The 23,591-nt window shown below is 41.3% G+C and overlaps 1 protein-coding gene across 1 annotated transcript in view; it reads right to left on the reverse strand.

The window, feature by feature from the left end:
• syne2b (spectrin repeat containing, nuclear envelope 2b) overlaps nt 1–23,591 on the reverse strand; it is a 105,368-nt gene that overhangs the window by 51,787 nt on the left and 29,990 nt on the right. The window contains exons 38-64 of the mRNA XM_081724799.1: nt 22,675–22,885; nt 22,298–22,410; nt 21,866–22,071; nt 21,455–21,562; nt 21,021–21,300; nt 20,596–20,925; nt 20,169–20,498; nt 19,604–19,933; nt 19,068–19,412; nt 18,756–18,934; nt 18,246–18,561; nt 17,896–18,060; nt 17,165–17,512; nt 16,935–17,071; nt 16,590–16,731; nt 16,309–16,482; nt 16,094–16,168; nt 8,822–15,766; nt 7,667–7,837; nt 7,230–7,385; nt 6,796–7,067; nt 4,275–6,342; nt 3,775–4,109; nt 3,451–3,595; nt 3,169–3,369; nt 2,498–2,757; nt 1,773–1,932 (exon numbers count right to left, since the gene is read on the reverse strand). Of these exons, the coding sequence (XP_081580925.1) occupies nt 1,773–1,932; nt 2,498–2,757; nt 3,169–3,369; nt 3,451–3,595; nt 3,775–4,109; nt 4,275–6,342; nt 6,796–7,067; nt 7,230–7,385; nt 7,667–7,837; nt 8,822–15,766; nt 16,094–16,168; nt 16,309–16,482; nt 16,590–16,731; nt 16,935–17,071; nt 17,165–17,512; nt 17,896–18,060; nt 18,246–18,561; nt 18,756–18,934; nt 19,068–19,412; nt 19,604–19,933; nt 20,169–20,498; nt 20,596–20,925; nt 21,021–21,300; nt 21,455–21,562; nt 21,866–22,071; nt 22,298–22,410; nt 22,675–22,885 (14,502 nt within the window). The remainder of the gene's footprint in view (nt 1–1,772; nt 1,933–2,497; nt 2,758–3,168; nt 3,370–3,450; nt 3,596–3,774; nt 4,110–4,274; nt 6,343–6,795; nt 7,068–7,229; nt 7,386–7,666; nt 7,838–8,821; nt 15,767–16,093; nt 16,169–16,308; nt 16,483–16,589; nt 16,732–16,934; nt 17,072–17,164; nt 17,513–17,895; nt 18,061–18,245; nt 18,562–18,755; nt 18,935–19,067; nt 19,413–19,603; nt 19,934–20,168; nt 20,499–20,595; nt 20,926–21,020; nt 21,301–21,454; nt 21,563–21,865; nt 22,072–22,297; nt 22,411–22,674; nt 22,886–23,591) is intronic.

Consider the following 23,591-nt stretch of genomic DNA (forward strand, 5'->3'; position numbering starts at 1 on the left):
GTGAAACTGAGAGAACAGAAAGAATGTCTGGCAACACTGGAACTGAATAAGCACTTTAGACACTTAACCCTCTAACACCTCTCTGAAAGAGGTATAATAGGAAGAAGCTGTGTGTGTGTGTGTGTGTGTGTGTGTGTGTGTGTGTGTGTGTGTGTGTGTGTGTGTGTGTGTGTATAGGTGAGTGTTACAGAGAGACAAGAACCAAAGGAGGCAGAGCAAGAGAGAAAGAGAGAGAGAGAGAAAGATTCAGTGAAATAAATAAGGAAATTGCAAAGAAATCAGATTTGGAAGTGTGAACAGGGCAGAAATGAAGAAACAGAAAAGTAAAGTGCGACAACAAGAAAGTGAAAGAAAAGCAACCGTGTTGTCTCCAAAAAATTGCCATACAGACCCAGATGTGAGATCTCAGTGTGTGAGTCCTGATCTGGCATGCTGCCTGGAACTCAGGATAACGGCTGCTCGAGAGCGATTCCTTTTGTCTCAAGTGCGATCTATTCAGATCTAAAAGTCCCGTTGTCAAAGATGGCCATTATCGCATCTTTTAAGTCAAGAAAGGCAAAGCTAATGCTGTGCATTAGCACAGAGAAGAAGATACTGTTTTTGGCACTAAACACTAAAGTAGCTTAGTTTTTAAGGTACTCAACTAGTACTGAAAATTTCAAGCCCCACTGCTGCCAAGATGCCACTTTTGGGCCCCTGAACAAGACTCAGTTTAACCCTCAAGTGCTCAAATTGTATTCAGTCATAATTGTAAGTTGTTATGGATAAAAGTGTCAGCTAAATGTCTTATATGTCTTACAACACTCTCTCAGTAGAATTGTAAAATCTTGAGATCAACCCTGAATGACATCATTGCAAAGAAGATGTTATGATAGCGATTATGATTTCATGACAGCATGGTCAAAGAACTTGTTTTACCCTTATTTGTTTGCTGGAGATCAGTTTTGGTCAGAAAGAAGTTCTGCATTGTGTGGATAGAACACTCACAGACACACACACACACACACGCACACACAAGCAATGCATGTGATCAATTGAACTTTATCTTATATAACTTCTACTGTACCAGAGGTCATTTATGAGGAGTCTCATAAAGGTCATGTATAAGGACGCTCCTTATTACAAGATATCTGATATGATAATGATCTCTTTTCTTAAAGATGTGAAAATTGAGTGGATTAGCAGAGCTGCAATTTGTAGTTTATTTCAGTGTCTCCGCTTCCTGTTCATTCAAATGTTATCCTGGCAGAGCACGTGTTCAAAAACGTTTTTAACAGTCTGTACTGAAATGTGAGAAAGGACTGGCAGGACATTTCTGTATGAAACTGCACGCAGCAGAAGAGTGACGCGGTAAATGTGCATGGTGCTTCCTTTCAGCGAAAATTCTGTAAGCAATCCCTTCACAAGTGGTCGCTCAAGACGGCTTCTAAATGCCAGCTGTTACCAGCTATGCATTTGGCTGTCCCTTGTGATTGGATCACCCAAGGCCCCTGTTAATGCCAAGTGTGAGCATTACCAATAAGTACATTCAAACTAATATGAGATGTATATAATTACATGAGTGAAGAATGAGAGTACACGCCCACAGATAAGAGTACACGCCCACTAATTAGAACATACACCCACAGACGGGGCATTGAAATGTAAAGGCATAAAACACTGCCATTTAGTTACTGGATCCTCTGTGGAAAAGTCCAGTTTGGTCGTGATAGACCTTATTCTCGATGCAATGCTGTTTAAATGCTGCAGGTTTTGAAGGGCCGGGGACCCACCTGTAGCTTTTTGGTGCTAGGTGACTGCTCCAGCGCTGAGAGGAAGGTCACTGTGGCTATGATCCACTCCCTGATGCCCTGCAGTTCCTCATGCACCCTCTCCCTCTCCTCCACCTCTGCCCGAGTGGCCTTACAAGCTTTGGCACTCCGCTCCTTTAGGCTTCAGGACACAGAGGTCAAAGGTGGTTTAAAAAAAAAGGGAAGGATAGGTGGTCATTTATGTGTCATTTGTTTGTGCGCCAATAATGTGCCAGCAGCAAATGCTAGTCTGAAGAATCTCTCAGTATGATGGACGAATCCATGCAGAAATGGACAAACCCATGCAGACAGTATGAGGTCATAGCATGGAGAAAATACAAGTTATGTTATCTCAAAAGACATGAGATGAGAGACAATGCATCTATTTCTGCTTCAGCATAACTGTTACACTGCACATGAATTCTGCATTGACATAAACGTGTTTGATTGTTTCCTCTGGAATGAAGTAAAGTTGGCCCATTTTTCCACCAGGCCAAGTGAGGCAAAGATTAAATGATATGATGGGACACAGCTAGGAGTTCAACAAGGAGCATCACAGCCCCATTCACTGAGAAAAATTACTGTCCTAATTTTGGGAATCTTGGGATATGGCTAGAAATAGTGTTTCATTAGATCTACAGATCTACACTTAAAAATAATAATCTGGCTAGCAACAAATTGGCAATCAGCATCTGTTGACCTCTGACCTGTGATAGCTCTCTTGCATGGTTTGTAGCTGCTGGCACAGTGGGATGGGCGGGGCTTGCTCCACGTGGGCGGGGACTCCCAGTAACCTGGCGACTCGAAGCTCCAGTGCAGAGAGAGCCCGATGCTGGCAGTCTAGTTTGTCCTGGTAGTCTGACCAAAACTGCAGCAACTCATGCAGTTCCTCCCTGCTGGCTTTCTCACGACCCCCCTCGGGCAGCTCAGCCATCACCTCGTCCAGCACAACTGAAGCTTGCTCCATCTGCAAAACAGGGATCAAATAACAAATTCATCATTCAGAAACTCATCATACTTTGTCTTCACGTTAGGCAAATACTGTGTTTTCTGCAACTGAATTAATGCTTCCACACTGGGTACTATTCTTTGGGTACGACACTGTAGTACAATACGTTGATGTGTACTACAGTCCACTGTTTTAGTATTACTGGGCTTTTCCCTACATTTATCTTGTATTTTCTTTTGTAGCTCACTACCCTTCATCTTTTCTGCAAAACATATGTCCAGTGTCTTCCTCCATGTATCTTTAGACGTATAAAAAGTATTTGTCATACTGTATATTTGTGTGTAAATGCATAATGGCAATAAATTGAATTGAGTTATTGAACATACATTTAGAATATTTCAGTTGGTGTGGTTGTATCACATGACTTACACTATTTGTGATGCTTATCCATTCCTCTCCTTTCTGCTCCAAGTGTGCTTTCAGATCTTTGGTACATCGCTGCAGTCTATTCACCTGCCCCCAGAGGGCGCTCACAGCATCCTCCCTGTTGGCACGGCAACCTAGCACTGGACACCACTCTCGAAGCGCTTCCAGTTGTCCTGGTAGAGTGTCTACCTCCTCAACCAATGTCTCAACAAAGAAAACTTATTCCTTAATGCTAAAATCATACACAAGTTTGTACTGCAAACATGATGCAGTTTTTCCCCTTACCTTAAGTTTGTCCAGCTGCTCACTATAGTCCTTCTGAGATGTGATTTTTTTAGAAACGCACTCAGCAAGAATTGTTTCCAAGTCCCTCACTTGCTGGCATAAATTTTCATAGCATATACGAGTTGCTTTCTGGCAGTTAACACACCTGAGGGAAGAATATGACAGTAAAGGGACATCAAAATAATAAGATAATAAGACTTGCATAAAATAATTGCTCTTGAATAAATAAATGTTTAGATTCAAACCCAGGACAATCTGTGGTTCTAAACTGGAGCACAGAACACTCAAAAGCATGAAATTGTCAATAATTTGGTTTTCATGTACCTCAGTAAAGCTTCTAGCCTGAGTTGGGCCTGGGCTTTAAGTGTGGACACTCGGACCAGGAGATGACTTAAAATTTCAGCACGGAGGTGTTCAATCCTCTGCTTGGAAAAATAAAGATGGAAGGGCGCAAGAGTCTGAAGTTGGTTAACATGAGTTTGGAAGTCAGTGTCTAGCACTGACAGGGCCTGCTGCATGTCCTTCAGCTGTTCTGAGCAGCTCCTGGCTGAGCACAGGGACGGAAGCAGAACTGACTCAGTCCTCTGGAGGAATTGGATGGTACTGGTGACCTCAATGGAATAATTTTTCAGTAGCCCCTTTGCACTTGATAGATTATCCTGAAAAGGTTAGAGCATGTGAAATCAATTAATATGCAGGAAAACTTTTACTGGATCAGTGTTTCTATTGCAGCAGAAGTGAAAAATAGAACAGAATAGAATATATATATATATACTATAACAAGAGATTTGTGTACAAGACATTTAGTGTTGTATTGGACTTACCATTCGTTGGTCACAGTTGTCTAAAGCAGTTTTTGCCATTTCCATGAGATATTGTGACTTTTCTGACCTCTGCTCAAATCGACCTTTTTTGCTTTGCAGAACATCTACAACTCGCATTCTAGCTTCAATGTTCTTCCTGAGATTAATGGACTTCCTGATTTCTTTTTCAACAGCTTCTTGTGTGGGCTCCACCTTGCACATCTGCTCCAGCACCCAATTAGTCTCATTGAGGAAATCTTGCACTATCCTTCGTTCTGAAGGATAATGCACTCCTTGTAGAATTTCCCATTCCATAATAAGAAGGTTATTTTTGATAGCCAATTCCCAAGTGTTAAGATTTTCGAGGTTTTGTCTGAGTCTCTGCTGTTCAGCAGTTAGCTGTGATGGGTAAAGATCTGGTGAAATGTTCTCAAGCTCGTCCGATGTCTCCTTACACAGACGTTTGATGAGAGGAATGTGGACAAGCAGAGCCTGACAGGTTTTATAGCGTTTCTCTTTGTCAATGCTTTCGTTTTTAGTGTTAGGAACTTGGACCTCTACATTTTCCCTGAGATCTTCCACACATTGCCTGAGGCTGAGGAACTTTTCGTGGTTTTTAGCTTTAATATATAAAGCCTTTATTGTATGGTGTAGCTCAGTGATCACACATAGCAGCTCTTTCCTCTTGTCTTCCGCACAAGGATTTACTTGCTCCAGCTGGTATTTGTGATCAATAATCATGTGTTTGAAGGGCTCTACAGCAGATAGTGTGTCCTTAGTAATGGGAAATCGACATCCTCTCACATCTACCATTATTTGCCTCAAGCCTTCCTCTAAAGAACATACCTTCCTCTGAGAAGACTGAAGGCTCTGCAAAAGATCGGCTATCTCTTGAATGCGAAATTGTTCATAACTGACGACCTCCTTTATGTCTTCTTGAAGCTTGGTGATTTTCTCATTTAGCCAGCTATTATCCAAGATGCTAAGCTCTGAGGCAATGTCTTTACTATTCATTAGCAGAGCCTCTGTGACTGCTGATTGTTTTTCTGCCTCAACAAGGGTGTCTTGACTTTGCCTTATCCTTCGATCAAGATCTTCCGCATTGAGGCTTTGGTAGTCCTCTCTCCGCAGAGCCTCCCTCTGGAGGTGTCCCAGGACCCAGGAATCCACATCTGCTATCTGCTCTGACATCTTCTCTCGGGTCTGAAGACTTGATTCCATCTGTCCTATGGCACTGGTTAGTTTTTCTGCTGTCAACTGGGACAGACCCTCCAAGATTTCCAGAAATGACATGACCATTGGAATATCAGATTTATCGAGTTTAGGGATAAACTGTGTTACTTCTTCTGTTAGGGCTTCTAATTGCATATGCTTAGAATTAATGTCTGATTGCAGCTTTTTAAGATCCTTGATCTGCTGATGGACCTCTTCTGGAAGAAGAGACACCTTCTTTTGCTTCCTTTGAATGTCACACTCTGCCTGCTTGCCCCAAGCCAGGGCATCTTTTATCACTTTGACAATTTTTTCCAGTGTTGGGTTGCTGCTCTTTGGGAAAGAAGAAGCCACCTGCTCATCAATTATGTCCAGCTGATCTTTGATAGCCTGTAAGCCTTGCTCTATGCTGAATGCTTCTGTCTTGAAGTTTAATCCTTGAGAGAGAGCATGAGAGCTCTGCTGGAGGCAGAAATACCACTGCTGTGCAGCAGTGATGTCAGCACTGAGCCCAATCATCTCTTGAACCTTCTTACTGTGCCAAACAACAGGTGACATCCCCAGTGGCACTAAGATCTTTTGGAGGTAGTCCAGATGGTCCTTTAAGTCACCAAGGTCCTGTAGAAGGTTAAAACTCTCTTTTGTATAAGCACACACATTGTGTAACCTCTTTTCAGTGGATCTCTCCAATGACCTCCATTCACTTTGCAAGATTCTCTGTTGGTCCTGTGCTGCTGCTTCCTCAGGTTGGCTGAGGTGGGATGATAGTTGGGAATGAGTCCGAATAACCTCCCCCAAAACGGCCCTCTCCTGGTCCATTGTCCTCAGAAAGGAGCGAAGTCTCTGCTCCTCAACAAAACTACTTTCAGCTGGAGATCTTCAAATACACAATACAAAAAAACTCAGTTATTGAATTCAGTAGTCTGGGAACCCTGCTAATTAGATACCATTGAAAAAATAATACATCATAATTGTAAAAAGTGATGTTTATTTATGTATCTATCAAGTACTTTAAAAATGCAATTTGAATATGACCAAATTCCCAAACCAAGATTATCCCTGAACCTTGACTAAAAATGACATTGCAATTCAATCTTCATTTATATATCATTCTTGACCAGATAACCAGCCCTAAAAGTTGGAATAAACACATGTAGAAATCCTTGGACTTATTGTCATGTGGGATTGCCAAACACTTTGAAATGATTTATAAAGAATGTATTTGCAACAGGGATTATATCACAAATCTTATAATTCATGCCTTGTACAAACATTTTAAAAGAAGTGAATCTCTTAATCCTTCTTCAGAAAACCCATCCTGAATACTTACATCATCAAAGCTTCCAGCTCAGCTGCCAATTTCTCAAGGGTAGCTTTAACTTTCTGTGTCTGCCTGCTGTAATCAATAACAAGCTGCAACTGGGCCTCCTTGGAGTGTACAGTTCCAGTCGCATCCCATAATGCTGCTGTCCACTGGCAACTGAGCCGCTGCATAGCCTCAGGGTCATAACCTGAGCCATTGGCAACAACGCTAATATCACCATTAGCATGGTCTTGCTTCGACATTGAAGAAACCTGTTTCTGAGCACTCTGTCTACAACACTGACACATAAAATAAAGACATAAAATTACATATAACAAGGTTAGAGAAGGCTATCAAAGGATAACTAAAAAGTATGTATGTTTGGTAATTGATATAAACAAAATTGTCAGTTTCTTCCCTCTTTGATTTAGACTCTAGATAAACCTTCCCTGCTAAATCACCTCAGCTTCTTCTACTTGTTTGGCCATGTCGGTAGGATTGAGGATTGCTGGGAGGTTGCGACAGCCAAGTATTCGAAACACCAGTCTATTTAACTGGGCCTCAATGTCTGCGACGGATGTGTCCAGAATCTCCAGTGTGTCTTCCCGAGGCGTGGTCTGTGGTAACAAAAACATGAGCGAGAGCAAATTATTATAGTGGTTTTGCAGAATGGTGATAGAATAACTGTTTCTATGATTAATTTAATTTATATTACTCTGTTGTGTACAATATATTTTAAAAACTGCAAACGCAACATATATGTCTACTAAAAACAAAATGAAAGTGTTATCTCATGGTTATTATCACTGAATAATAAGAATGGTCAATCATACAGGATAGTTTTAGATACATTCACTGCAGCTAAAGCAATTACAAACAGAATAGTTCCTAGTTCTACCTCCATTAGCAGACTGTTTGGTCCTATCCTGGACATCTTTTTAATCTCAGTGAAGATATCTCTCATTGTGGGACCAAGTGGTTCTTCCTCTTCTGTAATCTGTGACTGACCGTCAATACTGCTAACAGAAACATTCTGAACACCAGCCTCTGACTGCTGTATATCTTGTGTCTATGATTAAAAAAAACAGAAATAAATAAACTCAAATCAGTAGGGTCAGATACTGAAAGTGGCACACAGAACACACTAGCAAAAAAACAACTTCACTGCAAGAATTTTTCAATAGCACAATTGCTGCTAAGCCAGGTTAACATGAGGTTAAAACAGAAATGTGAGACAGCCAAGCACTTCCTGGAATACACTGCTCCAAGGAGCTGAGATAATTACAGACAACACTGCTTGTCTCCTTGCTTTGAGAATAAAAAATGGCATGTCAGGTTGTCTAGATTTCTTGCCCCAGGGCAGTAATGCCTATTTGTACAGGGCTGGATATTATGGTATTCTGCCTGTAGCCAAAAAAGAACAAAATATAAGCTCTCAAAATGGAACAATATACATTATAGAAAAGCAGTTTCAAAAAGAATGTTGTTGTTTGCTATTTTAGAGCAAAACGTAAAGAGCTATTCTGGGATCCCTTTATTTAATGATTATGATGAGAGCTTACAGCTTCTATTTTATCTATAAAAGGCTTAATTTTCTGTCTTAAATGTTATGGCAAAATGCTTGAATGCCTACATACCATGTATTATGTATTAGTATGTATTGAGAACTTGCCAGATGAAATACAGTTACAACTGAAGTAGATTTTAGAGGTGGTTTATAGTAGGTTTCATTGGAAAGATTTGTATGGAGAATGTAATGGTAGAACAATATTGTGAGTAACGTGGTTACTTCAGCATTTTCAGTAATCTGAGCTGAATTTAGCCATTATTGTCTTTGAATAGCATTCTAATATCTGTAGTATTTATACTGTATTTTGGTAACTTTCTTGGACTTTACTCCAAACTCATAACATGTTCTCACAAATTCCTGTTAAATAAATAGGTTCACATCATCAGTTGCACAAGACTTCATGCAGATATTAGACATCATGCATCATCAGAGACCACACTTCATGGCAAACACATCCTTGGCATTCATCCAAATGCTAATTACCGGAACAAAATTGATGTCTTCAATCTGAGTCCAGACCTCATTTGGTTGAGTTATTTGTTGGACCTCAACTTTCTCACTTTCTTCTTTGTGCATGGATGGTGGAGCTAGTTTTATTGGCAACTCTTCTAATTTAACTGAAACTATTTTATTAACAGTTGTATCTTTCTTTTGTCCATTTGGTGGAGGAGATTTAGGCAGAGCATCTTCAAATTCTGAGCTAAAAGTTTCAGATAGTTTCTCAGTCTCTAATTTACTATAATTTTCTTTCAAAGCTGGAGGTGGTTTAACCACAGTCTCCTGAAACTGAGATATAGGAATTGTTTCAGCCTCTTGTGTTGGTGTCTTCTCTAAATTAGTACTCTCAGAAATTCTGCTAGCCATTTCGATGGATACAATATCACTCAAATTTCTGCTCTCTGTCATTCTTGTTGGCAGTGTCGATTTTACCAAAGTCTCCTCTGTTTCTTGGGATTCTGAAACCCCTAAAATTATGTCACTTTCAGCTGGACTATCTTTTCTTCTCAATGGTGTGGTTGGTTTTACAAGAGCCTCCTCAACTGCTGTCTCCTGTGAGACTGTCTTCTCCAAATCAGTGCTACTAGTAATTATGCTATCACTTTCAGTGGATACAGTGCCACTAACATTGATAATATCTCTTCTTCTTGTTGGTGGTGTTGGTTTCACAAAAGTCTCCTCTATTTTGGGGGTTTCAGAAACCACTGAAATTATATTACCTTCAGCTTGACTAGCTTTTGTTCCCACTGGTGGTGTTGGTTTTACAAGAGTCTCCTCAATAGCTGTCCCTTGTGTTAGAGTGTTCTCCAGTTCAGAGCTGTCGGCAATTCTGCTAGACATTATACTGGATACAGTGTCACTCATATTTTTACCATCTTTCTGTCTTGTTAGAGGAGATGGTTTCACCAAAGCCTCTTCCATTTTGGGGGTTTCAGAAACCACTGAAATTATATCACTTTCAGTTTTAATTAATTGTTCTCTGACTGGTGGAGTTGGTTTTACAAGAGCCTCCTCAACATCTGTCTCCTTTGGGACTGTCTTCTTCAAATCAATGCTACTAGTAATTATGCTATCACTTTCAGTGGATACAGTGCCAGTAACATTTATACTATCTCTTCTTTTTGTAGGTGGTGTTGGTTCCACAAAAGTCTCCTCTATTTTTGGGGTTTCAGAAACCACTGAAATTATGTTACCTTCAGCTTGACTAGCTTTTCTTCTCATTGGTGGGGATGATTTTACAAGAGTCTCCTCAACAGTAGCCTCTTGTATTGGTGTGTTCTCTAAATCAGTACTCTCAGAAATTCTGCTAGCCATTTCAATAGATACAATATCACTCACATTTCTACACTCTCTCATTATTGTTGGCAGTGTCGATTTTACCAAAGTCTCCACTGTTTCTTGGGATTCAGAAACCCCTAAAATTATGTCACCTTCAGCTTGACTAGCTTTTGTTCCCACTGGTGGTGTTGGTTTTACAAGAGGCTCCTCAATAGCTGTCTCTTGTGTTAGAGTGTTCTCCAGTTCAGAGCTGTCGGCAATTCTGCTAGACATTACACTGGATACAGTGTCACTCATATTTCTACCATCTTTCTGTCTTGTTGGAACAGATGGTTTCACCAAAGCCTCTTCCATTTTGGGTGTTTCAGAAACCACTGAAATTATATCACTTTCAGTTTGAATTAATTTTTCTCTCACTGGTGGGGTTGGTTTTCCAATAGCCTCTTCAACAGCTGTCTCCTGTGGGACTGTCTTCTCCAAATCAGTGGTACTAGTAATTATGTTATCAATTTCAGTGGATACAGTGCCACTAACATTGATAATATCTCTTCTTCTTGTTGGTGGTGTTGGTTTCACAAAAGTCTCCTCTATTTTGGGGGTTTCAGAAACCACTGAAATTATGTTACCTTCAGCTTGACTAGCTTTTGTTCCCACTGGTGGGGTTGGTTTTACGAGAGATTCCTCAATAGCTGTCACTTGTTTTAGTGTCTTCTCCAACTCAGAGCTGTCGGCAATTCTGCTTGCCATTTCATCGGATACAGTGTCTCTCATATTTTTACCATCTTTCTGTCTTGTTGGAGCAGATGGTTTCACCAAAGCCTCTTCCATTTTGGGGGTTTCAGAAACCACTGAAATTATATCACTTTCAATTTGAATGAATTTTTCTCTCACTGGTGGGGTTGGTTTTACAAGAGCCTCCTCAACAGCTGTCTCCTGTTGGACTGCCTTCTCCAAATCAGTGCTACTAGCAATTATGCTATCACTTTCAGTGGATACAGTGCCACTAACATTTATACTATCTCTTCGTCGTGTTGGTGGTTTTGGTTTCACAAAAGCCTCCTCTATTTTTGGAGTTTCAGAAACCACTGTAATTATATCATTTTCAGCTTGACCGGTTTTTTGCCTCACTGGTGGGGTTGGTTTTATAAGCGTCTCCTCAACAGCAGCCTTTTGTGTTGGTGTGTTCTCTAAATCAGTGCTCTCAGAAATTCTGCTAGCCTCTTCAATACATACAATATCACTCACATTTCTGCTCTCTCTTGTTCTTGTTGGCAGTGTCGATTTTACCAAAGTCTCCTCTGTTTCTTGGGATTCTGAAACCCCTAAAATTATCTCACTTTCAGTTTGACTAGCTGTTCTTCTCACTGGTGTAGTTGGTTTTACAAGAGGCTCCTCTATTTTTGGGGTTGCAGAAACCACTGAAATGATGTCATATTCTACTTGACTAGCTTTTCTTCTCACTGGTGGGGTTGGTTTTACAAGAGGCTCCTCACTAGATGTCTCATGTTTTAGTGTCTTCTCCAGTTCAGAGCTGTCAGTAATTCTGCTATTATTTTCACCAGTTATAGTGTCACTCATATTTATATGTTTCTCACTTGTTGGAGGAGATGGTTTCACCAAATCCTCTTCCATTTTGGGGGTTTCAGAAACCATTGAAATGATATCGCTTTCAGTTTGAGTTAATTTTTCTCTCACTGGTGGGGTTGGTTTTCCAAGGGCCTCCTCAACAGCTCTCTCCTGTGGGACTGTCTTCTCCAAATCAGGGGTTCTAGTAATTATGTTACCACTTTCAGTGGACATAGTGTTACTATCATTTATACTATCTCTTCTTGTTGTTGGTGGTGTTGGTTTCACAAAAGTCTCCTCTATTTTGGGGGTTTCAGAAACCACTGAAATTATGCCACCTTCAGCTTGACTAGCTTTTCTTCTCACTGGTGGGGTTGGTTTTACAAGAGGTTCCTCAATATCTGTCTCTTGTGTTAGTGTCTTCTCCAACTCAGAGCTGTCTGCAATTCTGCTAGCCATTTCACCAGATACAATGTAATTAATATTTCTACTATCTTTTCTTCTTGTTGGAGGAGTTGGTTTCACAAAAGCCTCCTCTATTTTGGGGGTTTCAGAAACCACTGAAATTATGCCACCTTCAGCTTGACTAGCTTTTCTTCTCACTGGTGGGGTTGGTTTTACAAGAGGTTCCTCAATATCTGTCTCTTGTGTTAGTGTCTTCTCCAATTCAGAGCTGTCTGCAATTCTGCTAGCCATTTCACCAGATACAATGTAATTCATATTTCTACTATCTTTTCGTCTTGTTGAAGGAGTTGGTTTCACTAAAGCCTCTTCAATTTTGGGAGTTTCAGAAACCACTGAAATTATATCACTTTCAGTTTGAGTTAATTTTCGTCTCACTGGTGTGGTTGGTTTTACAAGAGGTCCCTTAATAGCGTTTTCTTCTTGTATCAGTGTTTTCTCCAAGTCAGTGCTATCAAAAATTCTGCTAACCATTTCAGTGGATACAATGTCACTCACATTTCTGATATCTTTCCTTCTTGTTGGCAGAGTCAGTTTCTTCAAAGTCTCCTCACTTTCTTCAGAAACCCCTGAAATTAAGTACCTTTCAGCTTGACTTTGTTTTTTTCTCACTGGTGGGGTTGGTTTTGCAAGAGGCTCTTCAACAGCTGTATCTTGCTCCAAATCAGGGCTTCCAGTAATTTTGCTAGCCATTTCACTGGATACCTGGTCACTCATATTTAGAGGTGATGGTCTCACCACAGTCTCCTCCAAGTTTTGGGTCTCGGCAACAACAGAAATTATATCACTTTCAGTTTGACTTGCTTTTTGTCTTATTGGTGGGGTTGGTTTTACAAAAGGCTCCTCAATAGCTTTGTCATCAGTCCTGTCTTCTTCATCTATATGTCTTCTAGCTGGTGTTATTGTTTGGGTCTCAAGATCAAGTGAAATTCTTCTAACGTCTCCCATTTCTTTTTGTATTCTTGTTGGAGGAGTTGGTTGATAATCAAGATTATGTGATAACCTTTTACTTCCTAGTTTGTCTTTATGTTGTCTGTTCAGTGGAATTGTGAGAACCTCTGCATGAGGTACTTGGGCTTCAGTGTTCAGTAAAATCTTATCATCATCTTTGTAATGTTGACTAGAAGGAACAGCATGAGCATTAACCTCCTCTGACTGGACCTCTGAACTGAGTGACAAACTATAAGCTTCCTTCCCATACGTAGCTGGAGGGGTTGGTTTGTCCTTAGCCTCCACTGTATCTGAAACTGACTCTTTATCAAATTCTTTTTCACCTTTTTCAAGGGCTGCACCGACACCTTCTGCTTCGTCGCATTTACTTCTGCTAGCATCTGTTTGTGCCATGATTGTATCTGCAACCAGTTCTCGGTGTATCTCTGTTTGCTCCAGAATCTCTGTTGGGTCAGTATCCACAGTCCATTGATCCAGAGTAAATGGTTCCCTAACTGAATAAGCTTCCTGTGGGCCAATGTCTATAGCCCAGCTTCCCTCTCTCTCAGCAAGAACAGCATTTGGTTCATTGTTTCCACTCAAAGCTGCAATAGCTCTTGTAGGAGAAGCTTCACTGTATTGAGTTTCAATTGTCTGAGCAGAGAGTACAGGACTCTGTAAAGGGATGTTGATTCCTTGCTCAGTGGCATGCAGCTGACATGGTTTACTGGATACAGTCACATTCATTGAACAAACAAGGTCCTGACTGTCATTTGAATGTTCTCTTGTTACATCTGACTCAATTGGAATGACATTCTCCAAAATTTCCAGTGGTTGAGACAATGTTGTGTCATATCCAATGGCTGCAGCTGTAACAATTCTCGCAGTATCATGGTCATTTGAGCCCAGGATTTCAGCACTATGAATGTGCACTGTGTCAGTATCAAGAATTAGTGTTGCAACTTTCTTTTTTGAAACTTTACTGTCCCCTTCCAGAAGTACTTTGGGACCAGGTATATAAAGACTCTTTCCAAGTACATCTTCAGCTGTGGTTTCTATCTTAGAACCTAATACCCCAGAATCAGCTCTTAAGCTACTCTCTTCACTCATAGTTTGTAGGCCCTCAGATCCAGGCATCTCCTTGTACAACCCTTCCACTATTGTCTCTTCATCATTGAGCTTTTCCCCCCAGGAATCTTGCAGCTTTTTACCTCTGCTTTGCTCTCTCTCAATCTTGTCAATCCCCCCATCACTTTCTCCTTCTGCTGTTGCAGGACAACTTACTTGAACAGCAGTTTCAGTGACTTTTGTTACAAGTTCAGTTGGCGCAGCCACACCAGCAGTTTCAAGTTCACTTTGGTGATCAACCATTTCTAATGTTGCAAGTTCTGCTGCTGGTGACTCTGTCCTACCTGAAGTCTCCTCAGTGGGTGATGTGGGAATTTCTCTGTGCAAGGGTTCAGAAGCCTGAACCTTTTTACTATGCTCCCTGCATTCTTCAGTATGCACGGCTGTAGAGACAGGGGTGTTTAATGGAAATAAACACTCCACTAATTCTTCAGGTGCTTTCTCTGTCCTGGTTTGCTCAGAAGCTATTTTCTCTGTGACAGATTCCAATCCAAGAGCACCAGTATAGATTGTATTTTCATGAACCTCTGTTCTTGGACTTTCAGATTCATGGAACTCCATGGGTCTCTCTTCTACCAATATCTCAGAGTAAGGGAAATCTTCAGACAGGGAAGGCTGCACCATCTTTTCACCACCCTTCTGCTCTTTCTCAGTCCAAGTATTCTCTTTCTCAACTATTGCGGAGCTACTTTCAAGAATGACAAATTCACTGACACTGGTTTCTAGTTTAGAGGTTATAGCTAATGTAGCGCTTGGCAGATCGGCTGTTTTCACTTTAGTCTGATAATCGTCCATCGTTGTTCCCATGTGCTGTCCTGCAGGGTCAAACTTTGCCAAACTCTTTTCATCGCCTGTAACGGAAACCTGTCCATGCAGTGCATTAGAAGGCTGGACCATAGCCTTTTCATCATTCCTTTTACTATCTCGACTGTCCGTGTCCATCACTGTAGAGACGGAGGTGGTTGTTGAGAGAATACATTCCACCTTCATGTCATGTTCCTCTTCAGCTGATTTCTCCATTTTGTTTTTGGCAGAAATGACTCCATCTGTGACAGATTCTGATCCACATGTATCAACACAGGTCGTACTCTCCTCTGGGGTCTCACAGGCAGGTAATTCTTTAGACATGGCAGGCTGTACTTTTTCCTTTCCTTTCAACTCCTTTACAGCAACCTCAGTACAGTTCTCACACTCATCTTTACCTGTTATAGGGATATTTACAGTAATGACAGACTCATCTACCTCAGATTCTTGCTTTGGTGCAAAAGCCAACACACAAGCAGGCAGATCATCATTTAGGAGTTTGGCCTGGACAGCATCCATTGCTAATGTTTCCAGAGGCTGTTCAACAGTAGGAGACTCTAACTCTGATCGAGTCTCTGTAGTAACTGATATGGAAACCTCTCTAAGCACAGGTTCAGAAGGCTGGACCACTGAGCTTGTATCAGGTTCCTTAGTTTGATGACTGCCTATGGTTGTTGGAGTTACGATGATATCTTTTAGCTTGGACCAGTCAAGATCAGCAGATGTTGCAGTATATGGCGTGCTGGGCATCTCAGCGGAATCCTGGCACAAAGGCAGAACATTCAAAAAGAAAAAGAAAGCAAAGAAAAGTAAAGAAAAAGTCATTTTAAAAACAATTAGAAAAGTGAAATGACAACCCCGATACTATACTATATTATAAAAGCTTGAAAACAGAGCGAGACATAATAAAACTAGAAATGTACATAGAAATGGAAAAAAAAAAGTTTACAAAAACCCCTAAATTGGTCTGTTTGCTCAAGTGTGAAAGCTGGATATTAAATATGTAATTTGAAACAGACAAATAATACTTATTGTACTTTTAAATGCTATGTGTGTACTTGGACATGTCGTTCATGTTCTCTGTTTTACCTGTGTCACCAATTTGACGGTTTGAGTTTCCAGTGATGATCTAAGGTCTTCCTGTTTAGTCTTCTCTTCAAGATCCTAAGGGGAAAACAGACCAGTGAAGCTGAGACTAGCAAATTATGTACTGGAAATTTGTACCATAATATTAACTTATTGGACAAAAATGTTAAAAATTAAAATAGCCAAAAAAGCTAATCGAATGGAAAATTCAAACCCACCAATAGCCTTTGTTTAAGGTCATTCATTAGAGTGTCAGCATCCTTTAGGGCATTTGTCCCATCTCTCTCCAGCTTTCCAGCCAGCTCTGGACCAAGGCAGTCCCTGAGTAGCTCCTTATGAGACACCGCCACCTGCAGGTTTTTATGTAGTCCTGCACCTTCCTCTATCATGGCCTGCAGACACGTGACACAGAATGTGCTGTATTTCTCTCTTATTGTGGAATACAAGATAGCATTGAAAATAGACACAATGTGTAGACTGCAAACACACATATGCACACCTGTATGATGGCGGCTGAGATTGAAGGAGGTTGTGTACATGTTGACTGGTTCCAGGTATGAAGTCTATTTAGTGCCTCTCTCACACAGCACACTGCATTGTCCGCACAGTCATTCTGCCTTTCTGACAGCTTGGACCGTATACTTGCAAAGGCGCAAAATAAATTTACACTTAACAAAAACAGCTTCCTGTGTAATGTATTATATGACACATATTTATATTGTAAAAAATCCCAAAAATAATATTGATGAAGATCATTGTTTGGAAAGTTTAGGTTTCATAGAATATGTTGCTGTTAGAAAATATGTTGCAATAAGGTCATTAATAATAATAAGAACTTAATTACCTGCAGTATTGCTGAGTTACTGTGTCCACAAGGGAAATGACATCAGCAGGAATATCTTCATCAGACGGTAGCATACGGAGCGCAAGCCCCAGTTCACGAACTTTGACCTCTAGCTCCTCCAGTTCCTTCTCACAAGTCTGAGAAAAAGTGAAACGCATCAGGTTGAGACTGAAGATGAAGAGACCCAAACATTCTTTTAACATAAATATATTTAACTATATCAAGGGTACCTTAAAGTTGTGCCAGTTTTCCTGTAGCTGACTAATACTCTTGTTGCTTTCTCCAAATCCCAGGTAATGGTCCTGAGCACGGAACTCTTTCAGGAGGTGCTCTGCCTGCGTCATGAGACCCTGCCTTTGGCTAGCTAGCTTTAATTCAGTCTCGGCTAACCTGGCCTCACACTGACCCAGCCTTTCTTTGATCTCCGTCTCTGAGGAGGCATACAGGTTATGGAGGTGTTTGACTTCTAGGGTCAGTGCATCACAACCTTCAGGGGTGCAGAGGTTCATTAGGGAGTCTTTGACAGAGTCCAACTCGTCCATCTCTTTCTCCTCCCTCTCCACAGTCTGCAGGAGGGCCTGCAGAAGCAGAAATATAATGAAATCATCAGCAAACGTGTACCAAAGTGCTTAATTGAGTAAAATTAATTATTAAAATGACTGAACTGAATTACTTTGATTTAACATAACTAATATGTCAATCATGCTTCATTTTCTGCAGATTACTGTGGGCATATCAGTGAAACTCAAACAATCCCATGCGTAATTTGTTCAGATTTAAGTATCCAACTATAGTACAACATATCTGTTAAATACTGAGATGTTGATAGTAGTGAACATCATTATTTAACAACAACATTACAATACTATTGAGCAGTACATTGACAATATCATTTTCTGGAAACCATTAATTTTTAAAGTTTTTTTAAACTGCTCTTATAATTTGGGGAATTCAAGCAAACCTTTAAAGTGCTGATGGCACCCTGTAACCCACGGCGATCAGTGGGCAGGGCTCCAAAACCTCTGACCTGTTCCCTCATCCAATCCTGTGCTGCACTGTGCTGCTCCACCAGCTGAGCACAGATTCTCTCTGTGGAAATGCTCATGTCCAGGCTCTCACACAATTCCTATCCAAATAAATAAATATGTCAGTGATGTCTGTGATGTCAGTGATGAAAGAAAACTGAATCCACCAGATCTCTCTTTTCTTCCCGGTGCTCAGTCAAATACACATGTTTATCCTTTGCAACTAGCCCATGATTTACCTGAAACTACAAAAACGGGCCTACAAAAATGCTTGAATCAATCTTACCATCAACTCTTGAATTAGCCCTGGGACGCACTCCTCCATGGCAGACCAGGTTGGGTCCGTCCAGCTGGGGTCTCGGGTGAGCTGGCTCATCTCCCGCCCCAGGGCCCTAAGAGCCGACAGGGTGGGGGTGAGAGACCTAGCTCTCTCCAGCAGAACACTAGCCTGCTCCGCTGCATGCCTGCGATCCCCTAAACCTGGCCAGGGGAACAGGTGGGGCAGCGCAGCCACCTGCTGCTTTAGCTGCTCCGCCAGAGACTGGGTCTGCTGCCTCTGGCACTGGCAAGAGACCAGACGCTCCAATACACTCTTCAGAAGACTGGAGGGGAACAAAGACCTTGCGTCAACAGTAGCTTCAACAAACAGGTGTGGAGATTATCAAAGCTTGCTGGGCCTGAGCAAAGGAATTCAATATCGACTGGCTCAAATGCTCTGGCATACTGGTTGGAATTAACCACTGTAATCAATACTACACAAACATTACTTTTTGGCCTGTATTTAATTAGTAAAGACCTGTGTAGTTCTTGGGCATGCTTTATCGCTATTTTCCACTCTTCTTCTAAACACTTTAGCTTTTGTGAAAGTGAGTGTCTTGTGTCTTCATCCAGGTCTGTATGGCCATACAGACTCTCGGCTCTTCTCTTTAAGGATGTTATCTTGCAGTTCCCTTGAGGACGAAGGCTGAGAATAGACTAAGACAGAGAAAGTATTACTCTTTCATATGATTGTACTGCACTCAGTGAATGTGATCAAATGAAGAATTAAGAAAACACTACTTCCAGGTACTTAAATTGAATTAAAAGCTTCTGTTTCATTTTCACCCACTTGAGCTTTGCTGAGTCTCTCCTCAATCTGGTCTTGGGTGCCATGTGTACTTTGGCCCAGTGACTGTAAATCTTTCTTCAACTCCTCAACCCAGGATCGTGTGTTCTCTTCCTGGTAGTGAAATGTTTGAAGCTCCTTTGTGAGAGAATCCTGGATCTCAGCCTTGTTTCTAAGTTCTTGGGTAGTTTCCAGCACTATTCTCCATTTCTCATGCAATTCCTTGAGGGTCTGCTGGATTGAGTACTTCCTCTTGTCTTCCAATTCCCTGTGGGCAAACAAACTCTCTCCTTTCTTTTTCAGAGCGGCCATTTTAGAGTCACCTTCTGGCTGCAAGTTCAGGATTCCCTGGGAATTACAAGAAATCATCCTTTATATTATGTAGCCTATTCTGAAACTACATCAAAGAGCAGTTATGGCAATGTTATATTATAGTCATTCTATTCAACTATTCATTCAACTATTTCTTACCATTAGGGTCCAATTATTTCTATTGTACACATAAATCATAAGTAATATTACATTCAAATGTCTATTACCTGTAAAATAACAAGCCTCTCCAGTACAGGAGTGTCTTTGCCCAGTGACTCAAACATCTGATGTTGCTCTGTGACCCAGGCTCTAATGCTCTCCTCTTGTAGGTTAAAATCCTCAAGATCCTTAGCGAGAGCTTCCTGGAGCTCGGCTTGGTTCCTCAGCTCCTGAGCGAAATGCTGCACTCCTGCCCACTCTTCTCGTAGACGTCTCATCTCCCGCCGGATACACTCTCTTATGTCTTCTCCGAGTCCTTCACATGCACACACACTCTTGCACGTGCTCTCCAGATCATCAAGTTTTGTGTCTCCCTCGGGACGGTGGATTATGACAGCCTAAGGGGCAAAACATGCAAAAGACATTTTCAAGTATTCACCATTCATAACACTGTAAAGTGGATGGATTTTTTTTTGGATGTGGTGTCCATCAAGGTCCTATTATTAGCATCGTTCTGTTTTGTACATGCAGTAACATTTCATAATAATTGGAATTAATTATTGGAAAACATTCCATTAAATACAGATGACATATGGTAGATTCAATATTTTGCATGCATTACATGTCCCATACCTGAGCTCTGTTAAGCTTCTCCTGAACTGGAGATGCATTATTCAAGGAGTCTAAGGTCTCCTTTAGCTTTCTAATCCAAGCTTGAGTGTTTTTCTCCTGGTCTTGGAAGGTCTGCACCTCTTTGGATAGAGTATCTTCACACTCAATCTTGTTCTTCAGCTCCTGTGCTGCCTGTAGAACACTCTTCCACTCCTCCTCCATTTCTCTCCGGTTCTGATCAATGCTTTGTCTCTTTTCATTTTCAAGCTCCTTATGAAAACACAGGCTCTCACCTCTTTTCCTCAGAGCTGTCAGCTTAGTGTTGCCTTCATTCTGTAGACTCAAGATTGCCTGAGAGAAATCCAGAGTGCACATCACATTATTTAACAGCAGTTCGGGAAATTTTGGATATCTGCAGCATCTTAGTTCATGCCAGCTCCAAACTCACCTGAACCTTGTTGTGTCTTTCCTGTACTGAAGGGTCTCTCTCAAGATGGCTCAGAATCTGCCTCTGTTCCTCCACCCAGGCTTTTATGTTCTTCTCCAGGTCTTGGAGTGATTCTAGTTCTTTTATGATTGAGTGTTGTAGCTCTGCCTGAGCCTTTAGCTGTTGAGCAACATCTATAGTTCTTTTCCACTCATCGTTGATGCTTTTCAGAGCCTGTATAAGTTCCTGCCGCATGCCTTCCTCTAGCTCCTCATAAGCACACAAACTCTCTTCTCCTTTCTTCAGAGCTGCCAGCTTGAAGTCCCCCTCAGCACTCAGGTTTAAAACAGCCTAAAAGCAAATAAAACATCCACCAGCAACAAGCTGGGTCAGCAACTGACATCTCAAAAAGATGCCTTACATAATGTCGAATAACTTTGTCATACCTGAGCCTTGGAGAGCTTTTCCTCTATTGGACTATCTTTGGGTAGTGATTCCAGACCATGTTTCAGGTCCCTAACCCAGGTTTTAAAGCTCTCCTCCTGAGAATGGAAGGTTTCTATCTCCTTCTCCAGGTTTTCGTGGACTTGGGCCTGGTTCTCAAGATGAATTCCCAGACTGTGGTAACGGTCTATCAGGGACTCACTGTCTCTGAGCAAGGGGTCTGCTCTTAATCCCCTCAACCTCACAGACGCCAGCAAATCAATGAAGGCTTCCACCTGAATGCTACACAGCACAGGGTTTATAGATTTGAACAGAAAGGCAAAAATACCCAGCTGTAATTAACTTCACAACACTAAAGACAGTCTAACACCTGTAGACAAGAACCACAGGCAATTAACTGAACATGAACTGATACAAATTGAAGGGTTTGAGGTACCTCTCTTTGAGAAACTCCTCATGGACTTGTCTGAGCTGTTCCATTTGATCTAGTAACTGCTCATTCTGCCGTAACCATTCCTGAAGATGGTCATGTTCCTCCTGTATGCTAAATGTTAGAATCATATGCCTGTAAATCAACTGTAACAATGGCTCATCCTGTGAAATTACTGACTGGCTGACAGATGGACAGCGATAGAAGCACGGGTTGATGGACAAACACCAAAAGGCAAGGCTTTCACATTCACAGTGCCCGATCTTCACGGCCCTCAAAAGGTCCGCATTTTTACTTTATCTTATTTCTTTCTACATGAGTACAGTTTATAAAAATCACAACAACGTGGACTGTCTAGACCTCCCCAAGGTCTGAGCTGAGAAACAACAACCTAATAGAAACGAATGGGAAATCAACCTGGCGAACTTCAACAGTATGTCCTTCAGCTGTTTGTGCCGACCCTGGCAATGAGCCCTGAGTGTGGCGAGCTCTCCCTCCTGTTCCTGTTGCCAGGCAGAGAGTTGGGCCTCGGTCTCGGCAGACAACCTCTCCTGCTCCCTCCTCTCCACTGTCTCCTTCACCTGGGCAAGACGCTGCTCGCCTTCTTTGGAAGCCAGGAAACCCTATACGAAGCACAATATTATCCAACTCTCCTTAGTCTTTGAATCTTTGTTTAGTAATACCTGCCATATCTATAGGTTTAGAGTACCTACCACACAACACAGAAGAAAACACACACACATTCGATAACAGTATCAAAACAACAAAATTGGGACATAACTATACGATATCTGGGCAAAATAACAAAATTTGTACAGGACAGTCTTTGCAGTAAGAGTTTCTACTGACTTCCAGTTTGTGCATGGAGCTGTCCACATCCTCCCTCCTCTCTGGGTTCTCAAAACACTCATTCACAGTGAGCTGCATGTCCTGGAGCCAATCCTCAAACAACTGGCACTCATCTGTAGAGAGAAAATGAAAGCCATGAGGGAGAAATGTAAAGACATATACCCTACAGCCCCAAATACTTGAATTTTTGAAGGTTCATATGAAGTTCCTGAAGTAAAACATCTTGCATAAGAGAGAAATAGGAAAAGAACAAAAAAGAAAATATCCTTTCATAGTTAAACGAAACAACAGTATAGCCCACGGCATTATGATTAAGAGTATCTGAATTTGTCGAAGGGTGATTCTTTAAGTTTTAACAGTTTGTGTTTGTTATGCACCTGTCATGGTCTGAACAACGAAACCTTTCTTTGCTTGTCCTTTTTTCTGACAAATGAGCTCCTGTGCTGATGCAACGCTGTCTTTAAGATGCTTGGTACCACTGGTCAACTCCTCTAGGGCCTTTGGTCCACTCACACTGGACATGAGCATGATTTCCTTCGTCAAGGACTCAGCCTGCTCCTCCTGATCCAACAGCTGCTCTGAAAAGTCCTACAGAGTAACGCAAAATGATCAGTAGTGGGGCTTCTGGTATAATGACTGGCCAGTTCAATCCCAGGGAGGTGTTATGGTAAATTAGCCTTGTTCCGAGTGCTGTAGTAAAATGAGAATGAGTTTTTTCAGCTGAGCTCCACCCACCCACAGATCGAAATTCTGATTTGTATAGTGCAATGACATCTGGTCTGATGTGAATCAAAGTTTTGTTGTTCCAGATAAGTTCAGCCTGAGTGAACAGTTGAGGCAAAATGAGCCTTTCAGAGCAAGATATATCCACGGGTCTGGAAAGCTTTGTGAAGTCCATGGTATCTTGTCATTAAAAGTAAGTCAGTAGTTTTGCTTAAAGCAAATAGTAATAAGTAAGGGAGACATTACTGCTTGATCACAAACTATGGTAAAATCCTTATATTACAAGCATGGCCTCCTCTCTGTGAACAGCTACCAGGATTTTCAAATCATACGATTTTGTTGATTGTGTGATCCCTTCAGTCAGAGAAGATCAAATTAAATACTTCATAGGCAAATGCATGTGGATTATGTGAGGTAAAATAAAGAGATTTATGCTGACATTGAATCTGGCTGGTTTAACTTAGAATTTGGAGCTCCCAATTGCCTGCGGACACAAAAAAAATAAAAGCGCTATAGATCAACATTTACTGTGAAAACTTTATTGTACAGGCAAACTGTGTTTCCATTTTCA

The sequence above is a fragment of the Electrophorus electricus genome, chromosome 12 (assembly GCF_041902795.1).
Source record: "Electrophorus electricus isolate QZ-2024a chromosome 12, ASM4190279v1, whole genome shotgun sequence".
Taxonomy (NCBI): Eukaryota; Metazoa; Chordata; class Actinopteri; order Gymnotiformes; family Gymnotidae; genus Electrophorus; species Electrophorus electricus.